General features: G+C 47.0%; 1 protein-coding gene across 6 annotated transcripts in view; it reads left to right on the forward strand.

Moving 5' to 3' along the window:
• Positions 1–18380, forward strand: part of PDE8A (phosphodiesterase 8A) — a 2267087-nt gene that overhangs the window by 2143871 nt on the left and 104836 nt on the right. For all 6 annotated transcript variants that reach the window (XM_085644266.1, XM_085644269.1, XM_085644268.1 and 3 more), the window contains one exon: positions 2586–2753. In XM_085644266.1, coding sequence (XP_085500392.1) covers positions 2586–2753 — 168 coding nt within the window. The remainder of the gene's footprint in view (positions 1–2585; positions 2754–18380) is intronic.

Raw genomic sequence — 18380 nt, forward strand, 5'->3', positions numbered from 1 at the left:
AATGTGCACAAGTCACAAGCCCTAGATCTCTCCTTGGAGCCTGGGACACTGGGGCTGCTGCAGCGATCCTATCCGGTCCAGTGGGCCCGTGACTCAATTCCTTACTTAGGTTTACAATACTCCGATACCATAAAGGCCACCAATGAGACGAACTGCACGGCAAGGCAGGTCCAAGATTCTCTCCGGAAATGGAGACCACACTCGCTATCATGGCTGGGCCGCATAGCAGCTTTGAAAATGGTGATATTACCCCAAATTCTCTATCTGTTCCATACACTCCCACTAGTACCTCCGACAGAAGTCATACAATCAATGCAGAGGGACATAGAACGTTTTATCTGGCGGGACCAAAGGGCTCAGCTATGTAGGGAGCTTACCTACAGAGACCCTGTCGAGGGGGGCTTGAGGTTCCTGACCTACAGGCTTACTAGCGAGCGGCCCAAATGAGTGCACCGGTGGAGAGGTCCCGCCCGGAGTCTGAGAAGCATTGGCTATTTATGGCTAGGTCTCTCGCAGGTCAGCCTCTGTGGGGTGGTTCCCTTCCTCGCGCGCACAGGGAGACCTCGGAACCTGTACCTCTCCAAGGTGACTCACCCTACCCTATTGGCTTGGGACAAGGACCCTTCCTCTAGGGGGCTTACGACCTTTTCCTCTCCAATTACACCTATAGTTCTTAACCTCGACTTTACACTGGGACTGAACTTTGCGAGGTTCCATCACTGGACTAAGGAAGCATGCTGTTTAAATGTCACCTTGTTAATCTTTTTGGGCCCAATCCTTTACCGACCTTCGCAAGGATCAGGACATACCGGAATCGGAGCGTTATCGCTACCTATAGGGTCGACACTGGGTTCTACATGGTGATGTGCGGGGGGTGCAGAGAGACACCTCACTCCATTTGAGAAATGGCTGCTCACACGTTATAATGACTCACGTTTGACCTCGGACTTATATAAGTTTACCAAACACACCGCTGATGTTGGGAAGACTCCGGGCCAGCTGCGCTGGGCAGGGGAGCTAGGCAGAGCTATGACGCAGAAAGAATGGAACGATATTTACTATAGGGCCCGACGTACAGCTCGCAATGTATCCTCCACCGAGACAGCCACTAAAGTGGCCACCTATTGGTACCTAACCCCTGTTCGACCCCATAGAGGTAACCCTTCCCGCAGTCCGCAATGTTTGAGAGCCTGCAGCTCGCTGGGTACCTTTACTCACTTGCTGTGGGACTGTCCTTCCCTAGGGGCATATAGGCAACAGATCCTTGATAATGTAGATTCCCACTTTGATACCCAGAAACCCCGCTTTCCAGTATATGTCCTCCTGGGCCTTCCCAACGCTATTACATTCCCCCTTAAATCTCGGAGGGGTAAGCAGATGGCACTAGCCCTGGGGGCAGTGGTTCAAAACATACTTGCCCACTGGGGTACTAAGACGGTCCCAACTCGACTAGGGTGGCTCCACAGATTGTGGGGCATATTGGGGATGGAGAAGATCTCACTTTCTCTGACGCATCCGGGGGCCTCCTTTCACGACCTGTGGGAACCCTTCCTCACGCTACTGATGTCAGAATTCACAAAGTTCACTTGCCCCAAATACCTGAGGCTCCTGAGACTTGTAGACCCCCCCCCCCCTAAGCAACTAGCCCTGAACACTTCTGATACCTATTGTATTCACCTATATGGGTCTGTTGCGGCTCGATCTTGACACTCCCAGCTCATAGAGGTATACCTGTTGCATGGGGGAGGAGGGTGGGAAGGGAGGGAGGGGGTTCTTTCTTTCGTTCTTGTTGTTATATAATTTGCCAAATGTAATAATTCCACTGCCAGATTGCATTCCGATGAACACAGAGCATGTTGGCATGTGCGTTGAATCCTTTGTCTTGGAAATCAATAAAAGTAATTTACATTTATTTTAAAATCCCCCTTGACCCCCTCTTTGTGTTTTGATTCTTTGAGTTCACAGAGGGTCTGAGGCCTGCCCTTTCCTGAGGCTCTCTGCTTTATCTATACCATTCAGCTAAGAGGCCTTCAGCCTTGCAGGACTGTGGCAGGCATCAAGAGCAGAACCAGGGGCGTGCACACAAGCAGGTAGCAAAAAATGTCTTTTGTACATGGTAGTAAAGATCTAGCATTCCAAAGTACAATAAATCGAATAGTTCAGAAATTCAAGAATCCAGTCTAGCAAGTGTCCTAATAGGGAAAGGGTTTAGCTATAGTTAATTTGAAAAGAGATCAGCAAGAGTTCATTACATTTCCCTCTAACCACTAAATGGCAACAATTTAATGGGACAACGCGTTCTCGTTCATAATGGCAAAATAGACTGTTGTTGATATGTACACCAATAGTGTTCTTTAAGAGAAGGGAGTTAGGAGGGGCCTCTCAGTACAGGTATTCTGAGCTTTCAAAAAGAGAAACTAATATAGGCTTCAGGTAGAAGCGATATATTGATGATCGAAATTTATCTCACAAATAATTTCTGGTCCCGCTTGACAAGGCTTTCGAAATATTACATAATTTCTTCAGTTAATTATGCCAGCGTGTAGGAAATTTGACATGTTGTTTTTTAATTTTCAAATTTACAGGGTGCAATAGGAGAAGAGGACACTGTCAAAACAGTGCTTACAACGCCCGAAAATCGCATTCTTATTAAACGCATGTTGATTAAATGTGCTGATATCTCCAACCCTTGCAGAGCACTGCCACAATGTATTGAATGGGCAGGGCGCATCTCTGAAGAGTATTTTGCACAGGTAAAATAACTTTCAATCACGTGTTTTGCTAACATACTGCATAGTCAATTTATTTATGGTCACTAAATGTATTTTAATACTGTCATTTCTGATTGCTAACTTTTTATGGTAATCTATTATATTTCATGTTCAATACATTTCCAATATTTGATTATGAATAAGGGTGACTCTGATGCAATCTTGCAATGCATTGGCATCGCCATGCCTCATTGCAAATGTTTCCCTTGATATGGCACTGATAAGAAAAATGATTCTGACTTAACTTGTATTTGCCCAAGCCACCATAGTTGCTGACATGTGTACAAGAGAATTGTAAAAAGGAATTCTTGGAATTGGCTTGGAACTCTGAGAGCTGGATACGTGAAATTCACATGGGAACTAGCATAAACTAGACACGTGCATGCCCATTGGGAATTCTCAATATGAGCTCAACTAACTTTGGAATGTCTCCTAAATCATCCAATCAAAGCACCACATAGTGTGAAGTGTAATATTGATTCGTAATAATAAATATATAGACTGCAGGTGCAATTTTCCCAGGAGCCATCATGTTCTGCTTGTCTAGTCGTAGGGTTATAGTCACCCATTTAACTTTGACAATGCTTCTTTCTCATTCAGTAGTGTGGACTGAATATCCTTTCCTGACATTATGCAAATTTATAACTTGAAGCTGATGGTTCTGCGAGTCATTTCATGCAAATATCCATTTTGGTAAAAGAGATAGAGCGAGTGAGAAATAATTGACTTAAATGGTAGAATTACTAATGAAATCCTATTTGGCCTTTAAATGGTCAAGAATTCTCCAATGCCAGAATGCTGATACCACCATATTTCAAAGCTTCACTTTACCTTATGGTAAAGTTTAGAAATCTGAGAACATTGCAGGATAAAGATCTCTCTGGCAATCGCCATGCTGTATCAGTGTGATATAGGGGAAACTTGTCATCTCCTGGTGCTTGCTTTCACCGGACTTTGAAGGCAGTAGCTTAAAAGAGCCAAAGTCCAGACATTCTGTATTGAGCTGGCTGTTCAGTATGCAGAGTTCTTTCCCTAGAGATGCAAACTGGAAGTAGGGGCTAGAGAGAGAGAAGCAGAGATGAGCAATGCCAGGACCCTATTATGGCAAGCAGACAGGCATCAGACGTTTCCAGCCAGGTTCACTGCACCCTGTTTTCTATCAAAAGAAATATTCCCGTGGTGGGAGGGGAGGGAGCATAGCTTGGCTGCCCAGGCACAGAAACTGGAGTTGAGGCATTATGATAATCCAAGAACAAGATGGACTTTGCTATGATACTTTGTTCTAATTATAAAGTCAGTATGATATAAAACACTGCAGCATTAATTACTTTAAAAGTGTTCTTTTAGCGTTACAATCTTAAGCAGGTGGCCACTGTTTTTCCTTTGTATTTAGTGCTGCGACTAATGCCAAATTAAGACTTGATGAATACTTCTCCACGCAGATTTCTCATCTTATGAATATCTTCCAGACACCATACTGGACCCAAAAAGCTTTCTCCCCAGCAATAGTGCCCCTGGTATGCCACACAGCAACATTTGTTGCTATGTCTACCCGGATGTGTTAATGTCCTATGGTACATAAGATGGCAATTGCCATCAGTTTCTGTTTTTCAAGTGAATAATTCTTCCAGCAGATTCCTCATCTTTGAATATCCCTCACTCAGACTGTATCAGAAAACTTTTGCTATTGTTCTGTGGCACCAGTTGGGGGCGCTGGCTCCATATTGACTCAGAGTGTAGTTATGGTGATGTCACTGGAGCCATGAAGGGGCCCTTTTGTCTGCACCCTATTATGTGGGTCCGAAGCTTCTCTCTTCACCTCACATGAGGAAAGACATTTAGTGTAAAGCAGGAGATAATGTCATCTCCCTAAGATGACAGGGGTCAAGCTCTGTCAAAAATGTGATGAGCAAAAATGTCCATTACAGATAAACATGATGACTCTCTAGTGCCTCCACTCCAGGCATGATTTGTTGAGGTGTAATATTGGCCTCAGGGTAAATCCAAAGCTTTCCAATCAGAAGAGTCGTTGCCATACTAGATCTCGTTTTAGGGCAAAGACAACATCAAGGTCCCTTTCCTGTTTCTCTTCTTCCTCAAAATATTCATGGGGAAAACAATTTTCCCACAAGAAGAAGAAGCATTCTTCTTCTCCCAGTAGACCCAGATATAAGGGTAGACTTAGGGTTTTCTCCCCAGCCCCATTATTTGCCGGAGACACATTTATGGAGCTGTCTCTTTTACCGGCTTGACAAACTCCACCGGCACCAACATTGATACCTCCGCTGCGTTATCCTTCCTCACTAGTATGATCATTTTACCCTGAGGCTCTGGTATCAGGAACAGATCTGGCATTGTTTTTCCAAGTTATAGGACAACCGTGGTCTTGACACTTCCCCTGAAATAGACAGAGATTGACCCCAGTTACAGCTCCACCAGAAGTAGCCTCTTTTCATTTAGTTTTCCAGAAAGGGTAGAGACTCTTAAACTTCCACTTCTGTCAGTACAGCATTGTCCTAACTTCTTGATAGATGTCCTTCAAACCTCAGTTCCAAACCATGTACCCATTTCCTTTTCATGAAACACTAAGAAATAGTGAAGGAACACTGATCATGCTCTACCACTACATCAGCCTGAACAGGACTACAGAGAAACAGACCAGATCCTAATAACCCAACCTTTCTTTCCCTTCATCCCTTTCCTTAGAGTTTGGAGATGCAGGCTTCATCCCCACAACACTAATCTAGGGTGGGAGTATGCCCCACACATCCTCCTGATAGAGAATCCAAGAAGCTACTGGAGATAGGCCAAAAAGTATTTTCTTCAGGGAGTGGAAGAATAAGGTCATTAAATGCAGCTTGCCTTCTTGGCCACTACACGTGACTCCATGTGATCTCCCAGGACTCTGCCGCGGATTTAGCCTGATCGGTAACATAAGAGATCCTCTTGCAGGAGAGATCCCTTTGTCCCTTACCAGAAGTGACAGACACCTCCACCTTCGGGTGGGCCATGCATCTGGGTGTTCTGGATCTCCCAGGCCTCTGAGCTATAGTGGAGAAGAGATTAAACATCACTCTGCTAGAGCTATGCTTGATTTGGCTGGCGCTCAAGGCCTTCCTCCCATCCCTCCACGGTCAGTTGTTCCAGATATTAACAGACAATACTACCGTGATGTGGTACAACAGCAAACGGGTAGTAGTGTGATCTCACCTTCTTTGTCGAGAAATGCTGAGGCTGTGGTCATGAGCATGCAAAAAGTGACTGTGGATATGTGCTCCGCTTCGACTTTCAGTCAGTGAATCTTCTCTTCCCTATTTAGAGGACAAATTCAGCACCCCAGTCTTCAGACTTTGTACCTTCATACCTGGAGATTGTGTGTGGCCATCAGAGTACTTTTTGTGTCCCATCGGATGTGGTTGACATTATTTTACCAGAGTTTCATCTATTGGCGTAATCTGTCTATTTCAGCAGATGGAACAAATTTGTTTCTTGGTGTTCCAATAACCGTATTGGCTCTCTGAAGGAAAGCTTGGCCAATATCTGCAGTTTGCATTGTCCTTCGTACAACGGGCTGTGGCATTGGCATAGTCACAGGATTAATTGCAGCCTTCTCAGCCTTTTTTGTGCCTGCCAGATCAACCACCCTTCTCGGGTCACTGGTGGTGTGATAATGAAGATTAATTAATTAAGGAGAATGTGATTCCCCACCAAGTAAATGTCACAATTCCATACAAGGTTCAGTTAGGTCTCAATAATCTGAACATGCACTCAGCCTTTGAGAGTTGTAGCACAGAGCAGACAGCCTTAACTTAAGAGACATTTCTAACACATTTATCATTACCAAAAGTAGAAAACCCCACACAATAAAAATCTCATTCCAATTTATAGAAATAGAGAAGTATATAATTAACAAATAGACACCAAAATGAGACAAATCTAATCAGTGGAACCAAAGTTTAAATCCGGGTTTATAGCCAAAAAATCACACAGCGCTAACCGCAGGCAACTGGTTGCGCTAAACAGGACCAAAGTCAGAAGTTAAGGCCAAGGTTAGATGCTGAGACCATATTTGACCCAGCCGAAAGTTTTACCTTCTGACTTAGTCTCTGAAATAGATATCAAAAATCCTCCGAAGAGTAAGGCACCCAAGGTGGGTTTTATGAGGCTGGGTGGGTTTTATGAGGTCAGACGAAGTCCCAGTGAAGCCATTTAACTTTTGGCGGAAAAGCACAGAGGCGAAAAATTCAAAATCTGCTCCCAAGGAAGGTCTCTTGCTAGCTGGATACTTTTGACACCTTCGCCCAGTGAAGATTTCTACCTTTGGACTTAGCCATTTTTTCAGAGAGCAAATTCCCCTAGTATAAAGCATTTCAGGGGTGGCTGGTGACATATGGAAGTGGTGTGGCGTAAAAATATTGTCGCACAGCACTGTGGCGAGCGAGCGCAGCGAGTGAGCTCAAACAACCAACGAGAACATTTTGAAAAAAGAGTGGACAAATAGTGACTTTTCAAACAAATTTAAGGAAGCAGGAAGGTTAGTAAAGCAATATGATTGAATTATTTATCATTTAAGAAACTTTAGTGAGTTTCTATCTTTCTCTCGTGAAATAGCCCTTTGCTGTTATTGCTGTTGAGTTGCAGTCCAGCAATGTCACTAACTGAAGAGCCTGAGAAAACGTACATTTCCTTCTCCACTCATCCTTGTGTCTTCATTTTAGGTGTTAAACCTTTTGAACCACTCACTCGCAATGTGGAGGCTAACTGATTTTTAATTTTATGTGCTTAATGATATTAGAAATGTGCAAACTGATCCTCCTAAAGCCCCATCTGACCCCTTCCTGGAAATCAAAGGATCCTAAGGTAAAGCGCTTGCCCTCTGCCGACGCCATTACCTCAACTCCCGACACCGGCATCTTCTCTACCTGTGTGGGCCCAGTACATATGTCGGTTAAAATGGCGCCAACTTGCCCGAATACTGCTATGCCTGACCCCAATAATAATGCCTCGTTAATGAATCCCACACATTAACAGCGCTATCTACTTTCTTCAATCAAACCATCAGGTGTGAAAGTTTTAGTTAAATTCACGCCGGAACGGAATACTCAATCTATGCTCGAGCGCCATCGATTAGGGAAAGCACTGTGTGGCGGCCATATATTTAGTAGCATTGAATCCTTTGCCCTGCCTTTAATTACTGGCCTTGCAAAACAATATGATAGAAATGGTAGAGCAGGTTGTGAAAAGCGAAATGACCTATATCAGTAGAAAGGATGAAGTCACGCCTGGCTAGTTTTATACCAGCATGGCTGGTATTTTACGAGCACAACAGAACCTCCCGTACAAAAGTACCACGTACCACTCAAACTTTTCAATCTTTCTTCTATTGAGGTCATTGGTCAGATGTAACTTTTAAGACCTAGGAGAAGAAATGTAGTTCGTCCAGCATTTCCTATTATAGCTTACCTCCGGTGTACGGGACTGTATCAAGAGAAGCGTTTCCCAGGTACCAATCAGATTACATTTTACTAAAAGTGGCTGGCTGTTAGTGTCGTTGTCAGGGGCTGTAAAACCAAACAGTTAGAAAGCTTATGACTAGTTTTCTGACCTGATGCGTGCTACGGGCTGGAACTTGAAGGCTGGTATCTATCTGTCGCAGGCAGAATATTAAACCGTTCAATGGTCCTCCCGGAGATCAATGTGTGCCAACAAGTGTTATATTGTCCACAGTAGATTCCTTTTTCCTGGCCTCTGTTGTACAAAATGTGATGAGGCACCCTCCGAAGTGACAGGTTCGGGCTCAGGCTGCTTTCTTAACATTTTCAAAAACGAAACCATGCAGTTTTTAAATACGTGATACAGGCACAGCAAATTATTCAGACGAAAGGCACCCCTTCTACACCCCGCCCCCTCTCGGGATGACCAATCCACAACCTCTTTGTCTCCTGTGGCCGCAGCCTGGCCCACCCCCTCCCATTGAAATGAATACAGTTTTGTTAACTCCTTCCCGGGCCACCTTAATGTGCGCCCGAAGGCCTCCTTGTAGATGGCAATGTAACTTACCACTCCCTCTGAAATGATGTCACTGCTGCAGCTTGTGCCTGCAGGTAGAGCAATCCCTCGCCCGCCCTTGGCACATGCGCAGCAGGACATGTCCACAATGAATTTAACATGTTTATTGCCGATCAGCAAGTTCAGTCATTTGTTTCAAGCAGCTGGGCGTTTTTGCTCATCTTGCTTCTCCCTCAGGGTGGTAGGGAGGACAACACCCTCTACGCCCATTAACACCAGCCTCCAAAGCGGTACCAAAACAGTTAAAAAGTAGAATACCCAACACAAAAATCCCACTCCAATTTATAAAAAATAGAGACCATTTTAATGAACAAGTAGACATCAAAACGACAGAAATCCAATAAGGGGAACCGTAGTTATGAATTAGTAAAGTTTGAGTTAACTGTTAGTGCCATTTGTGCTAGAGGGCCCAGGGAGGCAAATGATTCACCATTCGCACATTCTGACCTGGCTAGCTTTTTGGCCACACCAGTGCATAACAAGTTCCTAGCTTCTGGTTATCCTTCTTCACTTATTCGGCCATCCGGGTTCTTTGTGAAGTTTTTCCACCCTTCTCAGACTAGATTTAAAGTACCTCTAATAGGGTGCCCATACACGAAATCAAAAAGGGGTTGAAGCCCATTCTCTTTTGTGGTACCTCCCTGTAGGCAAATAAAAGGCATGGGAGTCGGACATCCCACTTCCTTAATTAAGACCAACCACTTAATTATGACTATTACGGTTTTGTTAAATCTCTCTACAAGACTATTTGTTTGCAGACGATAAGAGGTGGTGAACTTGTAAGTCACCCTACACTCATAGCTCTCAAGTACACAGTCATGACATTTGTCCCCCTGTTAGATATTACCTCTTTGTGTAACTCCATTCTGGTGCAAATACCAACCAGGGCTCTGGCCACTGAGAGTACAGTCAGTATCCTCAGAGGTATTGCTTCAGGATACCTTGTAACATGGTCCATCCACACTACAATGAACCTATTCCTCTTGACAGTGGGAAGGTTCAGGGAACCAGCAGTGTCAATTGCCTCCCTCGCAAAAGGTGTCTCAGCCACAGGTAGTGAAATTAAGGGTGCCTTGAATTGCCCTAATGTCTTGCCACTGGCTTGACAGGTGATGCAGAAGCGACAGAATTCTTTCACCTTCTCAGGCATCTGCAGCCATTAAAGGTGGTTGCCTAACCTGTACAATACATCCTCCTACAGTAGATCCTGTAGGTTCCACTGGTATCCCCCTGTGCATATGCTTCAGTCTAGCACTGACGGCCTTCAAGAGATGGGTAGGTTTTCGGCCCTTGGCCGAACCCTCCCTTGGAGGGTGTCCTTTTTCCCCTTGCAACTCAGCAAGCTCTGACAGGTCTCTCCAGGAGGTATCTTCCCCATTAGGTACCAGATCCTCTGACTAGGAGTAAAATTCCCTCTGTACTATGGGAACATTTGAGGCCAGTTTCCCATGCCTCTTGCCCTTGGTTTTGGGGACCTGGGCCATTGTTCCAGACTCCAGGCTCCCCTCAGATTTCCCTGACGTCCTGTCTGGGCCTTTGCAGACACATTTGCAGACTCAGCATTTCTGCATGGTTCTTCCGTTCCACCTCAGACCGTGGCTGAGATGGAGTCCAGGAGGCCTGATAGCTGTAGGATGAAGTCCCAGTGAAGCCATTGACATTTGGCAACAAATCTCTGAGCGGGAGAAATTCAAAATTTGCAACCAAAGACGGTCCCTCGCCCGGTTAAGATTTCTACCTTTGGACTAAATCACTTTGGGAACTCTTGGAAATGTAAGTCTTCAATCAATCAATATAACTAAAGGGTGTCTATGATCCAGATAGTAAAAAGAATATGATGATCCCGTTACCTTGCCTTGGATTGAAGACTTTTATTTCTGAATATTCTATTGAATGTTTGAACCTGACGAAGATGGAAGAAAATTAAGTAAGGTCCACCTTGATGTATGTTGACGCTTTTACCCACCTTCTGTTTTTGGCCATGCCAGGAGTTAAGACCATGAATTTCCTACTTGCTGCTTTGATTGTGGGTACTCGACAGGAGCCTTATTTTTAACTAAGAGACTTTACTGGTGTTTTGATTATGTTGATGTAGTTGGGGGATTTTTGTTGTTTTTGGTTTTGTAATCATTTGTGTTCTTCAGAACTTTTCTATTTGCTATTTGTGTCGTGTTTTTGACTCTTTTTTGTCCATGCAGTGATAAATTAATAGTTTAACTATGTGGTGATGATCTAATAAGTCAAGACATTTTTTAAGCATTTTATTTATTGGTAATGTAATGAATGGGCTTGGAAGAGTTGTTGCCAGTGACATACATTGTAAGTGTGTACTTTTATGCCCTAGCAATCCCACACCCCTTTGGTTTGTAATTTTTTTAAAAGATGAACTCAGAGTTTCTGATTCCATCCACTGACCATTCCCAGGTTGAAACCTTTCGAAAGGCCATGCTGAATATTTTCAGGATGGCTCACTGCCCTCTGGGGTGCAATCCAATCCTGTGGATTTGGCAATTCTGGATGTTGAGTGCCCGATAGTGCCTGACTCTGCAACTCCACAGGATACTTCCATTGTGTTGCTTCTACGGAAGCCTTGGCCTTTTAAGGCACTGACACTCTTGTCCTTGCCATCACAACATAGGCATGATCGTTGGAGATGATTTTGGTACCACTGAAGTTGGCAGACATTTTATGATTTGCACAATACATATGCAAATGTTTTGATGTCAGACTCTTGACAAGCACATCCCTAATGCCTAGAGATTTGCCGCGACAAAGGGACTTTTCGTATCAGACTCTGAGGCATTGGACATTCCACAATAGGAATTATTGATGCACACATCTCTGCTGCCACTGAACAGAATGCTGTTGGAGCGAGTTGTGGCTTCTCAAGAGTAACCATCTCTGGCCGACCGTCCATCAACAAATCATATGGTGCCACAGGCCTGCGCCTTCCCAATCAAAAAGCCAATCATAGGTGTGACTGCGTGTGTAAGTAATCTAAGTAAATAAGTAATGAATATATTTGTTTCCATTAATAAAAATTGTTACAAACCTTACACAGTTTATCCTCTCAATACCTTGCTTGTTATTGCTAAAATCGCCAACATTTTATTTTGTTTGATTTATTTCATATTAATACGATAAAAAGGTTTTGAGAGTTGAACTATTAAAACTATTGATATATTTCCATCTTAAAACAGCAATTACATTTCATCAGTATGAGACTTGTCTTTCCGTTAGTAACTAGTTTCATTTTAATTTTTAGATTAAAAAGGAGTTCCATTGCTTCTGTGCAAGTGCGGGTGGCGTACTTTAAAAAAAGTTGTTTTAGTAAAGTGTAGCGAGTGTTCCTCAGATTTGGACAAATGCAGACAAAATGATCGAGAGATTCCTCATGTAGTTTACACAGTCTACTATAGGTAACTGTCTCAAGGGATTTCCAGTGGAAATGTATGTATTTTATTGGCAGCGCCATGAGTCTGATTAATAGGATCTGTTTTAAAATTGATTTATTCAGTGTGCTATTTTGATAAGACTGGCATAGATTGTCCTTGTAGGAGCTGATTATAAGCTGAATGTTGCTTTCAGAGGTTTCGATTAGGCGCATGCTTTCCTGCCTGGATTAAAGTCTTACTTGGTTCCTTAACAAGGTTTTTAGTATTCCAGTTTGGTGGATAAAAGTACTACAATTTGCCATGTAAGATTTAGTTTAGTGCAAGCAGTCAACAGGTAATCCAGCCAGGGTTTTTACCTTCTGTGAAGGATTCCTTCAAGATTTCTTTCATTGTGTTTGGTGGAGCCGCACAGATTCCGCAATAATATTGGATGATAGAAGCCGTTTTCATATGATTGGTTATCTGAAAGAGACTATTAGTTATGGATAAATCCATAAAACTGCTACTGCGAATAAGCTGCCACAAAAAGCCCCTGATGCCAAGTTACCTGAACCCAATACTTCCATAACAGGAGATGGCGCTTGTTGGACTTGGCCCTTTTTGGCAGGTTCACCCCTAAACTTTTTGCCTTATGTTCTGACATGGTGTTGGTGGTTTTAAGCCTCTGGGCACTTTAGCACTGTGGTCCAGTGTAAAGTGCGTGCGCTCTCTGTGGTGGCCTGCCCTCCCATAGGAATGCATTGAGGATTCCCTCTGCTAAGTGTGTGTAAGTGGTAATTCCTGGTATGAGAGGAGCAGTGTGGTCAAGTCTGGTATGTATGAAATTGTGAGAATAAATGCAGCGCAATGGTGTGAGCAGATTTATTGTGGCTATGGGAGAAATGCCACTATTAGAAGTTGGCATTTCTGTGTGCTATGGGCCTGCCTGCCTGATGTGAATTGCATGTCTGGCTTGTGAGTGACAGGGGTTGAGAGGTGTGTGTGGCTCCAGGAGGGGCAGGGTGAGTCAGCACTGGGCTGAATAGGACATTTGGGCTGGGAGTTGTGGGATGGTTAATCCCCTGACTCTGAATAGGATGGTGCCTGCCCTAGTGAATGCTGGCTCCGCCCCCTGTGGCGTGTCTGATCACCTAGCCCCCACCAGACAAAGGGCAAGAGGAGGTTGCAAAACAAAGTGCTCCAAATCCCCCCTGAACCAGTTGAATCTGGTTCCCCCATGCCCTGCACTACAGACAAAGGAAATGTGGTATAAGTAGAGGGGCTGTGACCCCATGAAAATGTTCAGTTCTTTTTCCTGAATCCTGCCGGGGCGTGCTGCTGCTGGGGCCCAGGGGGGCTGCCATGAGGGCTTGCCTCCCTGGGCCCTGCATTGCCCCTTAATCGCCAAGGACTGTGGTGGGGACTCCTAGCGCCTGGTGAGCACTATGCTTTATCTAATTATTTTCCCAGAGGAAGAGCAAGGGCTACGCACGCTGAAGCTGCAGCCCCTCTGAGAGGGAATCCCAGCGAGGGGATTCCCCCACGTTTGCCACCTTGGAAATTGGCTGCCGAGCGGGAGCCCACTCCACTTTATGAGGAATTGCATGGCGGGTGCCCACCCTGCATTATGGTACCCACCCCGCTTATGAGTGATTTTACGTTGGAGAGCGGGTGCCCACCCAGCTCTCATGCTCCTTTGAACAGCGGGTGCCCACCCAGCATCACGGCCGCAGAAGGAGAGTCACTGTCGCCGGCCCGAGCAGCAGAGAACACAGAAAACAGGAAGTTAGGCACCCGCGCCTGACTAGGGGCGGTGCCTGCAGCAGATGTCCAGGCGCTCTGCTGCAGGCTAAGGAGGACGGGAGCCTACCACGCCTTCAGGAGCGCCAATGACAAGTCCCGGGTCCCAGGAGGGGGCTCGGGTGAAGAGGAGAGGCAGCCGGAGCAGGCAGCGACCGTGCCATATTCCAGGCGGGGCTCCGGGAGTGAAGAGAGAGCCCCGCGGGCAGCCACAGAGTGACCGGGCGAAAAGGGAGAGTCCGGTGAGTGGAACCTGGTGGGGAGGGGGGTGTGAGTCGAGGCATGCTATCGGTGCCTGCCCCCAGAGGTATCCCCCTGAGGCACAGAGGTGCCAGTACCTATTTGCCATGAGCGGACCCGCCGTTGCGGGCCTATGCAACGTGAGGACACAGGTGTTTATAGCATCCCAGTGGGACCCTGAGGGCACAGAGGTGCCAGGGCCCGTCACTTTGTTTATCCCAGCTGCCCCGCTTGCAGAAGGCAGCTGCACCGATGGGGTAATTTCATTTCAAGAGGCCCAGTGGGGCTGGAGGGGCACAGATGTGCCTGTGCCCCTTTTCCTGATTCCCAGCTGCACTGCACCAGCGCGGGCAGCTGCAGCGAGATGAGCATATGTGGTAGAATCCTAGTGGGGACTCCAGAGGGCACAGTGAGTGCCAGGCCTTCTTTGCATCACAGCTGCACGGCAAGTAGCATCCACTACAACGTTTGGGCCACAGTTCTTGGGGGGCATTTTTAAAGAGAGATAGGAGTGAGAGGGAATCCTACGCCCCAGCGCAATGGCGCACGTTGGATTCCGCTGCCTTGGCAGCAGCCCTGACATTTTGGACATGGGCATTTGAGCCCCTTTGAGAAGGCCAGTTGGCCAGGGGGACTGTGAGGTTTGTAGGGCGCCAGACCCTACTGTGATGTATGTGATGTTAGGAAATGTGATTCTCTCCTGTGATTCATGCCTCTAAATGCGTTTGGGTATGAGATTATTTGCATATTGTGATTATGCTGGTGAGGTTATTTCCTACAGTGAGATTTACCCCTAATGTGAGTTATGCTTAGGAGGTTAGGGTCTAATGCGTTTAGACTTGTGAGATGATGCATAATGTGTTTATGCTGGTGAGGTTAGTGCACAATGTATCTCACCCCCAAATGGGATACTGTGCATAATATGGTTTATGTTACAGGATGATGCTGAGTACAGTGGTTACCAGTGATTACTGGTTGTACGTTTATGTGATGTCCTACTTTTACTAAGTTCACTTTGTGATGGTTCGGTCAGTGGTCCAGTTGGCCCTGTCAGGTGTACATAATCCCTTGTAGATATTACCTAGTTCCAGGGGGCACAATGTATATTATGTGATTACTATTCGAATGTGTTATGAGAATACAAAGGCTATTTTTGATATAACCTTGTGTGGAGTTCCTTTTGTGGTGTGCCTGGTATGTTGTTGCTGTGTGCGTGCGCAAACGCTTTACACATGGCCTCCGGGATAAGCCTGACTGCTCGTGCCAAGCTACCAAGAGGGTGAGAAGGGGTTATCTTTGGCGTGTAACTCCCTCGCCCTGACTAGAGTGGTGGTCTCTGCCTGGCTTTGGCGCAAGCCTTAGCCAACCAGAGATCCCATTTCTAACAGCGCTGAAAAAGTCAGATTGCAGGAAACCGAGACCCAAGTTAAGGAAAGCACCTATCCAGGCCTTAATTCAGGTGGGAGTTTGTTAGGAGAGATTACCCCAGAGATTGCTTGTATGTACCGTTATTGTCATCCCACCACTTCTTTAGAAGAAGAGAGAGGCTGTGCCAACCAAGGAACTTTGAATGGGCCGGTGACGTATATTGAACAAAATAAGGTTTGCACCACTTGCAATTGTAACTAAGAGACAAGCTTGTTAAAAGACATTATTATACAGACGGGGAGAACTCACACAATTGAGGTTACAGATTGAATTATTGGTTAAAAAAAATGTTAGAATAGTGCAACCAATGTCTTGGGTGTGTGGTGGATGGATGTCTGAGAGAAGAGGGGAGACCTGCTGCCAACTGTTTCAGTGACACTGCTATAAACCAAGTATGGAATGTATGACCGCATCCCACGCTTTGAGGATCTCAGCAAAAGTAATTGCCAGGGAATCAGGACAATGCCTTTAATTAATGAACACACATGCTTCGCAAATAGTAACACTGTAATTACCGACCAAAGCACACCACCGCAGAGCAGGTCAAGATCTCAATTACCTGAATTACTCATACCACCTAATATGAGTTACTATCCCTGGTGGTTATTGTAAGCACCACAGGAAGAGAATAGTAGAGTAGAGTGGGAAAAAAAGTGTACAGTTGCTGGAAAGGGTAGTAAGAGGGATAATGATAACAGCACCAAAGGTGAGTACAGAGGGGCAACGGTAATACATTATACATTATTGATGTCCTTATGCTCTCAGACAGAGCAATAAAGAATATCTGAAAGAAACACGTTAGTTAGATTCCTCACCTTAGAATATCCCCAGGCGTCAGACTGGATCCGGAAGATTTTTCGTCAGCAATACCCCTTGCGCGTCGCTAGGCGTCGTCTGAGGCTCCGCGTCCGTCGTCGGTGTCGTGCGCCGGAATGACGTCATCGGAGTACTTAGACGCCGCCCTCGCGCGCTGACGTCAGTTCTTCTTTTTTCCGCGCCAGTAAGCGCAGATCCGGGAGAGCTACCCCTTTTAGTCTTTTTTGACTAAGTTTTTTGATCCTTATTGATCTTGTCTCGACTCCGGTGCCGGTAGGATGCCTGGTTTTAAAGCCTGTGCTGACTGCAACCGCTTGATGTCGGTTACGGATCATCACCGCCGGTGCCTTTACTGTTTGGGCCTCGACCACGACGCGGAGTCTTGTTCGGACTGCAAGGCCCTGACCTCGAAGGCTAGACGGGAGTGGTCCCGTAAGTTTCTCGAGCTTCGCCACTCTCGATCCCGGTCCAGGAGGAGGTCCAAGGATCGGTCGCGGAGCCGCAGCCGACGTCATCATCGATCGTCTGGCTCCAAGTCTTCGGGTAAGTCGAAGCACTCCAAGAAGTCCAAGAGGCGACACCGCTCTTCGGACTCCCCTCGCCGGTCGCGCGACTCGGCCGAGGGTCAGGGTGGTTCCACACCCGCGGCTCCAGCGGAGCCGCAGGCGCCGCGCAAGTCCCCATACCCGCCGGTCCCTGGGACTGACGCGACGCCGGCGGAAGTCAGTGCCTTCCTCTCGGCCATGAGGAACCTGGCTCCGCCGTCGACGCCCGCTGGCGCGCCTTCGGGCCCCGTGGACCCGACTGGGCAACCTTGCGTGCCGGCGGCTTCGGCGCCGTCGCTGGCTCCGGCCTCGACGCCGCAAGTGCCCGAGGGACCCATGCCCGAGTCCCCGCCGACGCCGGTCGACCTCGTAACGCCTCCTCCGCCGGCGTCGACACCGGTTCCACCTCCGACGCCGGCTCCGCTCGGCGTCGTGCCCCAGTTCAGCCCCGCACCGGACCCGGCACCGTTACGGCGTTCGGCGCCGCTGGAGACACATTATGTCTATCGTCCGGCTCCGATCCTTCCTCCTGTTTACCAGGACTCGGATGACGGGGGCGAATGGGAGGGGTCCGAGGATCCTATGGCCGTTCAGGCTCAGCTGTCACAGGACTGGGCAGATGAACTGGGGGAGGCCAGTGGTCTGGATACCTCTCCAGACACTGGATTCATCTCTCCTCCGACTGTGGCTTCGGAGGAGGGTGCTGCTTTCTCTGTGGTGCTGCGCAAGGCGGCCGCAGCCCTTGGGCTCGAGCTACCTGCCGTGGCTGTGAGAACTAACGTCCTCACTGAGGTGCTTCAGTCTGCAGCAAGCTCCACTGAGCCTCTGCTGCAATTCAATGAGGCCCTCATTGACGTTCTGCAGGGCACCTGGTCCAAGCCCTCCACAGTTCCTCCTGTGGACAGGAACGTCGCCAGGCGCCACCGCCCTGCTCCGGGCGACCCCAGTTTTCTGTCCCAACACCCTACCCCCGAGAGCCTGGTTATCCAGGCTTCTACCTCCCAATCCTCCTTCCCGACCGCTCCGCCGGACCGGGATTCCAAGAGACTGGAACAGTTTGGCAAAAAGCTGTTCTCCTCCCTTAGTTTGGGCCTGCGGTCCTTGAACACCGCCTGTCTTTTGGACCGTTATTCCCACTCTCTGTGGGATACGGTGGAGGACGTGCTGCCCCTGTGTCCGGAGGAGGTCCAGACACGACTTACCCAGGCTCTGGTCGATGGGAGGGATGCAGCACGACATGCTATCAGATGTGGGCTTGACACTACGGACTCGCTGGGTAGGGCGATTTCTACCACGGTGGCGCTTAGACGTCACGCCTGGCTGCGGTCCACGTCCAT

This window comes from Triturus cristatus, chromosome 3_1 (genome assembly GCF_964204655.1).
Source record: "Triturus cristatus chromosome 3_1, aTriCri1.1, whole genome shotgun sequence".
Classification (NCBI taxonomy): domain Eukaryota; kingdom Metazoa; phylum Chordata; class Amphibia; order Caudata; family Salamandridae; genus Triturus; species Triturus cristatus.